At 41.2% G+C, this 12,059-nt stretch overlaps 1 protein-coding gene across 1 annotated transcript in view; it reads left to right on the plus strand.

Annotated features, from left to right (window-relative positions):
- Window positions 1-493: 493 nt before the first annotated feature.
- ripor2 (RHO family interacting cell polarization regulator 2) overlaps window positions 494-12,059 on the plus strand; it is a 55,888-nt gene continuing 44,322 nt past the window's right edge. Inside the window, exon 1 of the mRNA XM_083982303.1 lies at window positions 494-813. Coding sequence (XP_083838429.1) covers window positions 735-813 — 79 coding nt within the window. The 5' untranslated portion in view covers window positions 494-734. The remainder of the gene's footprint in view (window positions 814-12,059) is intronic.

The raw sequence follows: 12,059 nt of genomic DNA on the forward strand, positions 1-12,059 counted from the left end.
GGGGCCGGGTGAAAAAATAGAGGGAGCAATCAACGTGGTCCCATGATTCCTGGTGAGCTGTGAAGGAATGACAAGTACAGGGCCAACCTCACATCTCAGATGACATGCCACGCACACACAAACACACTCACACACATTTTCACACCCTTCTTTGCATGTCCTTGCTGGCTCAAAATACAAAATCTAATTATTCCTGTTGATCACCAGGCGCTCGAGCTGACTCACTGCAGAGATAACACACTGTGCATATGGAGTCACACACACATGAACACATACACACACACACTGACCCTCCCCATACTGTACACACAAACACATGCGCACACTTACTCATACAAGTGCTCTCCAAACAGCACACTCTCACTTCACTTTTACACAGGATATTATGAAATCGGCGCTGCTGCTGAAACTTAGTGAAGGTCGCTGGGAGTCCTCTCTCACCCAAACACCCACACACACACACACACACACACACTCACACACACTTCACCTGGCACTCACACACACACACACACACATTCTCATGCAGGGAGCTGAAGCTCAGCTCAGTCCCAGTCCTCTCCTACCCGAGCGAAGAGCAAGGAGCCAGCCGGTGATCAGACCGTCGCCTAAAGCGAAGAGGCCAGGCCGGTGTTGATCCAATTTTACAGCCCAGTCACTTTCTCTGAAGCTCCGATTAGTCAGCCGAGAGAGAGAGAGACGAGGGGGTGAGAAGGAGGAGAAGAGGAACAGTGATGGCCATGACCGACATTGCAGAGGATGACCTGGATGAGATGATGCGTGAAGAAGCGGAGGATGTCTTCTACGAGGACGGTAGGCTTTGCCAAAGGGTCTGTTGTGTAGTGGAAGGGAGCAGGCGTGGGTTTACAGGTGGGCTGCAGGGCCGACAGCTGCTGGAGGGTTACAGCACGGTCACACTGAGCGGCTTGTGACTTGTGGTTGAGATCAGGGTTAAGAAGAGGGTAAAAGAGATGGCTGAAGTGGTGAGGGATCTCTTCAGCTGTGTACAGTAGGTGTGGTTGTTTGCTGCACGGTTGAGCGAGCACTGACACATGCTCTGGTGTTTAAAAAATCAACAGGAACTTATTTATCTTACTGTCGAAGAAGATAGTAGAAGTGTATGGCAGCTGTGAAAGCCATTATGCAGTCAGTGTGATTAATACACCATGCTTTTTGTCTCTAGTTCCCCTTTCATAGAAGCTCTGTGGATAGTTGGTATATAGATTTTTCAACTTTTACCCTTTTTTAGAAAGCAGAGAGGAGCTGTGCCCTCTGCAGTGTGGGCGTTCTTGTATAACAGGCAGATGTTTTTAACCAAGCATTATGCATCACAAGAGACTCTTTTCAACATGTACATTGTGTTACTGTTTGTTACTCTAAAACCAGCTGTTACTGTTACGTACAGAAGAAAGATGAGCAGCAAAACCGTCAATCAACAGGACTTGACTAGTGATTATTCACGAAATAAAAAAGAGAGGTTATGTAATCACTGAATATTGTCTATTATGATAAGATTGTTTATTTTGGAAAATATACTTAACGTTCTTGTTGTTAGAGATACAAAAGAAAAACAATTACAGCCAGTTAGCTAACCTTTTTTTTTTTTTTTTCTTTCACCAAGGGAATATCTGCCAAAGATTGTTCAGCACACAAGCTCTCGTAAAATGGTAAAATGTTGTGTCATTTTTAGTAGAAAAGATTTGGTTGTAAATCAAAATTTTCCCAAAATGCCTTTATCTCTGATGAGATTGCACACCGTTTGAAACACAGATGCCGGTGGCAAAATGTTCAGTTACATGTATTTTGAACCAGCCTCACAGATTCAGTTGTTCCTCTCCAGTAAAAAAAAACAACTCTCTCTTCAGCTCTCAAAACACACACATACACACACACAAACACACACAAACACACACACACACACGCACACACAGCTCTAAGTGCTCTGCCATGTATTATCATTAAACCTGCACTGATAAGTGTTTCATTGCACATAATCTGCTCACACTGTGCAAATTACAACACCGTGGTGTTAATGCTTTTTAACATATAGCTCATCTGAGCTCCATACAGGCCTTAAGTGCTCGGCTGCATCTCCTCAGATGACAGTGGACAGTGGGCAGGAGGGATATTCCCAGATATTGTATCATTTGGTGTGTAATGTATGTTAATGCCTCCATTGACCCACTTCTGACTGAGATGTGACGTTCTCTTTAAACACCACAGCCAGGAGGTACGCAGCCAGATGACTCTCTGCAACAAACCAGCCAATCGCAGCACCCAGCTTTAGGCAGAGGCTGGCCAGCAGGCATCAGTGTGTTTATTCATAGACGCAGCTGAAGGTTGCAGAATATGGATCACTTATATTTTCTGTTCTAATTAGCTCTTTGGATTAGTCATGGAAATTAGACTTTGTGTGTTGTGTTGAATATTTAAGTGTTTGATTCTTATTGGCTGTGAATGCAAATTTACCACCACTGGCCTATTTTCTCTCCAAATCATTAGTTTCAACATTAGTAGTGGATGTGTGAATCTTTGAGCTTTAGTATGCACAAAATTAGCATCTAGCGTTGAATGAACTCACTTTGAAGTGTGTGTGATTGTGATTGTTTCTGAGGTTTGTGAGGTTTCTACTATGATGGTCTGGATCTCACAATGAGTGCCACAGTGAAATTTAGATGTTTCCAGATGATTCCTGGTGCAGGAAATAGAGAATTATGGTGTGTTTTTTGGGTCAGTCTTTTAATATTTTCTATTAAATTTTCAATTAAAAAAAACAAACATAAGAAGGTGAAATGAAATTGAACAAATTTCAAGTCATGGACATGCAGCCTGTATGGAGATTACAAACAAACATATCTTTGCATTTAGAAAAACTACTGCCATGGTAGCAGCTAGCTTTGGGTTTATGCTAAAATAAACATTTTGTAATGATCATAATGACAATGCTGCCATCCTGATGATGTATTGTTGACCATTTTCACCATCTTAGTCTAGCCTGTTAGCATGCTAATATTTGCCGATTAGTAATACAGGCACAGCCATGGTTGATGGGCATGGGAATAGTTTATGGGATCTGGTCATGAACCTGAGTCATTTGACCTTTACGTAATAATGGTGTCAAAATTAAACGTTTTAGGAGCAACCATTCTTCCTGAATGGTAGCCTGCATCTAACTGTTCTTATGTCATAAAATCTTTTTAATTGTGGTTAACCTGTATAAAACTTGTTATAAAACACACAGAATGCAATGAAGAGAGATAAAGGCTAAAAGACCTGAAGTAAGCACAACACTTTTAATAACACAACTGCACACAACCCACGTGTAAGACTTACTGTAATAAAAGGGGAGGAGATCTATCTGATGTTTCAGCTGTCAGCTCTGCACAGTGACAATAATTGTTTTATATATCATGGCTGGCTTGTCATCATTGTGCTGCTGTCAGTAGAAAACTGAATTATGACTAAAAGGAGCTCTACTTTTGGCCTGGCCCGACAGACAGCGACAAGCATGCTTTCTCCCTCCTTTTATCTGCCTCTCCTCTGCGCTCACACACTCAGCCACTCCAGCTCAGGTCATATAAATTAGCAAAAAGCCTCAGTTATCTTTACTCCATGGGAACAATGTGCTTTCCCCGTTTCAGCCAGTGCACCCATTTTAGACAAGGCAAAAAGCGGTGGCTTTACAGAGGCATGAAAAGGGAGTCGCTGTAGGCAGATTACCGTTGTCAAAATATGGAATTTGGGGCACACGTTGACTGGAGTGTAGCCACTGTCTCTGTGAATGTGGTTCCTACTGTAGATATACACATTTCACCACAGAGGTCTGACTGTACTGAGGTGTTCAGTAAATAGAAACGTAGGCTGATTTGTGCCATGATTGAAGGTGCTGGTATTCACAAGGACCGATATGTATGTTGTGCCCACTGAGCTGTTTTTTCTCGGTCCTAGAAACAGTCGATAAAACAGACTTTTAGAAAGCTCAGAAACAGATATTTCAGATCAGTGACCGGCTACCACCAGAAGTAGGCGAGAAAATGTATTTTTGTTTGTAAGTTTTATTATTTGGGTCAACTGACCCTTTAAAGATAGGTTGACATGGATCAACATTTTGGCTTTTCAGGTCATTGGGGTCCCTAGGCGTCTTGGCTGCTGCTGCTGCTGCAGTTGCTGCAGATCATGCACAGAGAAAAACTTAGGACTTTGTCTTAGATGCTCTAAAAGCAGCTTATTTATGAGTGTTTTCACAAGTGTAAAGGTCAAATGTTGAGAGAGGGTGAGAGATTGAAATATGAAAATTGCAAATATTCACAGTTTTGTGGTTTCGACAAGATGAAACACGATTTGTGTTGAGCTTTGATAAAAATTAGGTGGAAATTTCTGTCAAATGTTAGAGGAGGATAGGATGCTCAGTGCCGATGTTTACCCATCCTTGCTCTGCATGAACTCCTATATGACCTGAATGATTTTGTATTCAGAGCTCACAGAAACTACAGTCAAGTGGTTTTACACACATTAACACAAACACAACTCTGCTTTCTTCCCCTGTTATCACACTTTAACCCCCCACACATAAACTTGCACAGCCCTCTTTTTGAAATGAAAAAGAGACCAAAATAAACACAATAGCTTCTTTAACTCCTTCTTCCTCCCTAAGAGTAATTCAAAGAGTCTGGTTTTGCTCTGATAGTTTACTCATGTGGTCAGCAGAGAAGTAGGAAGCAGGGAGCAGAGTACAAGAGATTAGTGTGTCCCTGAGGAGAGCAGTAGTAAGGAGCTGTAAGGTTTTAATGACAGGCAAAATACAGTTGAGTAGGAGATCGATGGTGCCGTGGCCGCACTGAAGGGTCGATGTTTGGTGTATAAACAAACCAGTGTTTGATTAACTGGGTCAGGTCAAGAACCATAAAAAGCTACTTTGAGTCACAAGAGTGGAGCTCCTGGAAATGTCTCAGCCATTAACACCACAGGACTCGGCCGGCAGGTTTCCTCGCAGCATCTTGATATTTATAGTCGCGAAACCTTGTAGAAATAAGGCTTCCTTTGTCATGTCGACGTGAAGAGCCTTTTAAATGTGTTGCATGTCGATGATTTGCAGTTTTATGTGTTTCACCTGGTCTGGATCGCTGTCATCTGATACAGTTTGTTGTACTAGGTTTGGAAAAGTTTATCTGCTGTCATGCAGGAATGTCCCATATTGTTCCTGTTCTTTGAGCAATAGGATGTGTTTCTGCTCCGCCCCTGACCACCAATTACACGACAAAACCACTAATTGCAGGGCTCAGCAGCTTTTGTTTGTGTTTCTTTCTTCTCTTTCTTTTTTTTTTTGGTCAGGTTTTTAAAATCTTACTCTGGTGCACTGACATGTCAATCACTGATCAGATTTTAATGGGCGTTTCCTTCTCCTGTTACGCAGACTTAGAGAGTTTTTAAGCTACCGAGATGAGTTATAGATGCATATTTGAATAAACCTAACAGTGTAATCCTGACAGTAGCCTACACCTGAATGTGGTTAAAGCTTTGATGTAGTGTTTTCACCTTGCTGCTCTTAAAACCTTCACTCCACAGCTTTTCTTTAATGCTCTTATCTTAACACCTGAGATTTAAGGAGCGAACAAATAAACCACAAAATGTGAAGGCACAACACAGCATGTTGGCATATTTTAAAGGAGGCATGTGACACACCAAATTTACGTCTCATTTTTCACTGCACAGGAACTTTTCTGGCAACAAGTAGAAAAGCATTCCTCTGGTAATCCAAGAAGCATTAACGCTATGAAGACGAGGTACCTTGTCTAAAACATTTCCTGCAAAGTTGTCGAGCTACTGGAAAATAGTTTATTTCTATGTTGCCAGGTCGTTGTTAACACAACATGATCGTAATTTATATGTTTTTAAACCAAATATAGCCAAATATTTTGTGATTGTTTGATTTTTGAGCCCTGAGCAGCTCTGATCTTATCATGCTGATGACATGAAGTCTGTCTCACTTCTACTGTACCAGCTTTCATCTCCCGCCTAGAGGGTGAAGCAGGGGACGCACCCCCACCCCCACCACAAGCTCACTCGCACACACACACACACACACACAGTCATACACATACACGAGGCATTAGCATGATATCCAGAGCTCAAGGAGAAGGCTGCAAGACTAGAAGCCGGGTCAGATTTCACAAATCCATTTCTCTCCCAGTCTCTTGTCTGTACACGCTGTGTGCCGCAAAGACCAGGAAACAGTATCCTCCTCTGAGCTGACACGGTGCCCACCGAGGCTCAGGAGTCCTGCTCCACCAACTGGAAAGCTGGGAGGGAGATGATTTATTCGTACAGGGAACCATCTGCAGCTTAGTATTTATATATATAGATGTACAAGAAGAACGGTGTTACTATGAGGAATTAAGTGTATTAGAGATACTGAAACCTTGTTCTTCTATGATGAGAGCTTTCATGCACCTTTGATTATCATGCATTTATCAAATACTATAATAGATGTTGAGGTTGCTTCAAAATTGGCCAATTTTACAATTATATCGGGTGTTTCTCCAAATGAAATCAAAACATAATGTGTAAATTAGGCCAATGAGTCACCAAGTCAAAAATATCCGACCTGACATTTACAGTTTACTGTAATTATGAAGTATATTAGAAAGATATGAAATTGTGTATCACAAAATTCACAACATCCCACCTCAAACTAGAAAAGGTTTTGCTGATGATACACTTAATAGAAAGAAACGTTTTTTGTTCTCCCCTTTATGAAGGAACACTGCAAATGCTGACCCAATGTAAACACATATGTTTGTATGCAGAGGTCACAACATTCAAACATGCAAACATACAAAGCTACAGCGACTTCCTGTTTATGCAGATGTTAGCTTTTAATTAGACAGCTGAGAAACAGCTTTAAGATGTTTACTAGCAGAGTTTCAAAAGGTCAATCTGGTTTAGTCAAATCAAAAGTTTGAATCTAACATTTTATTAAATGATGTGGTTTATCCTGTCCAGGCATGTCAACTTTAAAACACAACAAATACATAAAATAATGAGATAATATGAAATAGTGAAAATTTCCTTGTAATGTGGTATGGTTTGGTGACATGATTAAGTATTGTGTACTGGGTCTTCATCTATTAAACCTAATCACTCAGGCAAAAGGAAACATTACTCTCCTTACTAACGTCAAGTTCAAACAGGCTCACACACACTGAGGCTGAACATACACGAGCTGTAGAGACTCCTTTCTTTTCCTTCCTTCTCTCTTAGTGAGAAACAGGCTTGTCAGTGATTTCATGGGATAATGTGGTTCAAGAGTGTGTAGCGTTTGCCCTACTGTAAAACACACACACACATGCACTGACCCGTCCCTTCTTAACCTCACAAATACACACACACACACACACAAAAGCGTTGTCTTGCGACTTGAACATTAATATACTGACAGTCCACCCACACATACACCTCCACTGTCTGGCCACAGTTGTCGTCTCTGTCCACAGCAATACAACTTACAGACAGTAGTGGTGTAGTTTGTGCGTCAGTGGTCGCTCTGTGTTGGGAATAGCTCTGACCTGAGGGGACCTACTGTAGCTGGCATATTACGGCTCCGCATCTCTCTCTTCCTGCTTCTGACAGTTGGCTCCACTGACCTACTTTAGCCAAAAGACGCCAACTATTATTATTTTCTGCAGCTTTCACAGAAAAAACGAGAAAGAATGGGATAGAAACAGAGAGAAAACCAGCTGTAGGTGAATTTTTAATGGTGCAACAGCTGATGCAAGAGAAGAAATCTTTCTTTCTTTCTTTGTGAACATAGCTCAGCTTTTTTGGTTACAGATGTTTACATGTGGCTTATGTCTGAGAGGGCAGATTCACTGCACTGCTAACCTTTCCTTTTCTGTTCTCACACCGTTACCATGACAGTCTGTGCTGCTGGCAACACTGCTGGGCATGCAAGGTTTACGCTTAGTGGTTTGAAACCTCTCTCACAATGAGGTAATCTGGTTCAAAGCACAAAATGAAACGGACCACCCGTGGCTCTTCATCAAGGGGCAACCTGGGCAGCTGCATGGGCTCAAGTGTGTTGCCTTATAAACTGTATAAGCCATACACCTTATAAGTTTCAATTATAATTGAACGCAGAAGTACAGTATGAGAGAGATTCAGTGAGTAAAAATAAAAATATTGACTTGCAGAAAGTTGTTCCCTGTGTGTGATTTTATGATTTGGAGCTCTCTAGTTTGAAGCTCAGCTGATGTTTTCTACCTGATTCACAGCTGGTTGTTAAATCCATGACAGTGTATCATTATTTATATGAGGGCACATGGATATAATGGAAATATTAGTACTAAGAATTGTTAGCTATTTAGATACGGCTCCTGAGTAAATATGCATTGTCAATTATGTCAACCATGGACCTTTGGACATAGCCTACAGTCAACAGTGAGATGCTTCTGAATGGTCCAGTTCCAGTTTTGCCATATCACATTTTACAGCCTAAATTCACCTTATGAAGTTGTTATAACAGTTGCAGATTTTTGCAGAAACAGAGCAACATTAGCATTAGCAATCATTTTGAGTTCTTGAGATTCAGGCCAACAGACAAATGTAAATCCAGTACACATTCACGATATCGCTCAGTTTTGGTCTCCACCAACCTCTTGGAGAAATATTTGACTCTCAGTGTGCTACATGTCTGACTTTCCACACAATGAGCTAAATGATGTTAAAAAGCTGAGAGGCAGCTGCAGAGGTGCCTCAAGCAGATTGAAAATCAGAAACAAATTCTTTAAAACAGATTAAGAAAACAAGACTTGAAAAGGAAATCATATCACATATCGTTGCCTTGCCAGGTTCCTGAATGTAATCACGAGTGGGATGATGTTGTTGGCACTCACCTGCCGTCTGCTATGACGCGAATTCGAGCCCCTCAGGGGAGAGACTCTACCTGCAACACACAACCTGTCATTACAGGCTGACTGTACCACTGCCTTATGCACAGCCTGTAATTGGTTCAACTCTGACTCAGAAAGTCACAGGGTAATGTGCAACTTAGTACAGACATACTGAAGCTTTTGATGTATAATTTAGTTAGCAACACAGTAAACACACCTCTGCATTCAGAGACGCATACGTGCATGTGTGTTTATTAAGCATTTCTGTCATAAACAGATGAAGAGTTGAGTTAAAAATGTTAGTATTTCACTTTGGCATTTACAACAGGGAAAGTCCAACAATGAGTGAACCTAAAGAAGACCAGTAACCTGAGAGGAGGCGGTGCTCAGCATTTTCCTCTGATATTTTAGTGCGATACACTCTCACTCAATACACACACACACACACACACACACACACACACACACACACACACACACACACACACACACACACACATAGCGTCAGCTGTGCCTGTACATCCCTTAGCCTTGACCTTCCTGCCCTCCAGTCATGTGGCCTTTCTGACTCACTCTGGTTTAGTGGTCAGACGAGGTTGGGCAGTGACAACAAAATGTGGAGAGAAAAGGGGAAGAGGAAAGAATAAAGACTTAAAAAATGAAAATGAAATATAACTGAAGATAGTGCAAGTGACAGGAAGGTGATTCAATGCCACGCTACACGTGGAGCAGGAGGTCAGTGGTGGTGACCAACAGCAGTGGTGGCCAGTACAGAGGTCAGTGGGAGGTGGTTTCATTCATAGTGTTGTGTATGAATGAGTGTATATATTAAACAGATGTAATAAAATGTATTTATAGTAGGCTATATATTTACACCAATGTCTTCTGCTACACTGAGGCTTTAGTGACATTTTCCATTTTCAGTATAACATAAATGTATGTTTATGTGTGTGAATTTATGAATGGGGGCATATACATGTAGCTGTAGTGCTGGTGATGTATGTCCACTGTCCAGTGATCTACATCTGGTTGTGCACAAGGAGCAAAGAAAATGAATAGTTTTATTGAGGTTCATGTATCAAACTCAGACACTGAGCAACATTTTGTTAGTCTTACATGTTTTAAGAGAGTAAGTACTTGTTTGAGTTGGACCACTTTAGGGACTGGAGGAGGAAAGCAGGGATATCGCTGCAAACACACTTTGTGTGATTAAGAAATCGGCACAGATGTTTGCTCTCAGTGTTTTATGAAAGAAAGCAAACTTTCTGGATGCAGATATTACATAACCAGAGCAGGTATGAATAAACTCCCGGCGACAAACAGTTTACAAGCACTGCTGATTTTGTGTAACAATATCAACATTTTTGATTTTCCTCATCATATGTTTTGTAGTTGTACAATATCAGCATTTGTTCAGTTGTGTGATTAGGTCTTTTTTTTTTTGGTTTTAATTTCACTGTCATTTTGGAATTTCTTTGATCTGGAAACAGGAGAGAAGGTCCATACACTTCTGACATTACTGTTTGTTCATGTTGAATTACCTGTTGCTGTGATTCTTGCAATGTCCATAAATAGTTGATTATGTATCTGTGTGCATGTGTGTATTTGTTCTGCAGTCTGTGTGTGCGTGCTCTTCTCTTTGTGTGTGTGTATGTGCATGTGTGCACCGGCTCTCCTGTAAATATAGCTGCTAGTCAGGGGCTGTGGATGACAGCCATAATTACAGGCTGAGCTGTTCAGCAGCTGAGTGTCTAGGAAGAAGAAAGAGGGGTGCATGTGCATGTACATGTGCAAGTGTGTCTGAGTGTTAATGTTAGCTGAGGGGGTTATGAAAACCCTTCATAGTTTCCTGAATGTGTTATTTCATTGTACAATGCAGATGAAAGACCGATTCAGCCTGTGGCTAAAAAAAAGTCACTGTTGTCACTGTGGCTTTATATTTTTTAGAAAGTAAAGTGTGGAATTAAATTAAAGACTTGGGTATAAAAGCTCTGCAGGGTCAGGTTTTTAAGGTGAGTGACTGAAGTTATTTGGCAGCTTGAGCAGAGTATTTCTTCAAACTTCAAGGAAATGTCAGACAAAGTGTGTCAGAGGATCTCCAAAAATGCAACTATTCCTTTACAAGCATTTCTTTCACTTGTTACTCTGTGCACCTCTCCACTGACTTCCTCACTCACTCTTAAGCACCAGCAATAAGCTCAATGAGCAGATGTCTCAGTGTGAATGATCTTCCCTCATCTTGGAAACGGCAATTTGGCAAAAATTATCCTAACTTAAGTTTTTTCCAGAGATTTCAATCTGATGTTTTCTATAGTGACCTTTGCTCACTTCATCATTTAAACAGAGTATGCAGCTTCCTCTGTCCACCTCTGATTTCTACCACTGAAGCCATTTTCTCAGCCGTTATGTCTTTTACCAGCTTTGATTTGTCACCAGTAACCCTCGAGGGACAGATTTCTCATCTCAACAAAAAAATGTTTCTCTCTGAGTCTGAATTGAAGGCACAAAGTTAATTTTCAGGCTGAAGCTGTAGTCACACTGAAGCAGCATGACACACACAAAAAAAAGCCTGTGTTTGAGATTAATCATATCAACGAGTCATTATGAAATCCCTTCCTCTACTAATACCAAACTGATGGATTAAAAGGGGCAGGCCATTTTATGCTCCCTTTGCTTCGTGGAAGGGTGAACTGAATTGGATTTGTATGGACTCGGCGGAACAGCATATCCACTTATGGAGGGCAATTATGCTGGCAGGAGCGCTTCAAGACGAGTCACTCTTCATAAGTCGCACCACAGAGATGTATTTTCCTGCAACCCTCGAACAGCAGCACCGGTGTGTTTCTAAAGATGGAGGCGTTTGTCTTTCTCATGGCTCCCCTTGCATGTAATTTAATTTGTGAGTCGCTTGCTGTCCAGGGAAAAAACACTCACTGTGAACCTGTATATGCTGGAGGTGAACGGATTGCAATTTGGAAGAAGCCCACCTCCCCTGTTGTTTTATACTGTGTGATCACAGATAATCACACCATAATTTTATACAAGGACAAATTCACCTTTTTTTTCTACGTACATTTGCTCTCGTCGCAGAACGATCCAGCTGAGGTCAAAGTTCAACTTCATTCAACCACTAAATTCAGGAGTTGTGTTTATTGTCAAAGCGAACTTTGG

This window comes from Trachurus trachurus (genome assembly GCF_905171665.1).
Source record: "Trachurus trachurus genome assembly, chromosome: 11".
Classification (NCBI taxonomy): domain Eukaryota; kingdom Metazoa; phylum Chordata; class Actinopteri; order Carangiformes; family Carangidae; genus Trachurus; species Trachurus trachurus.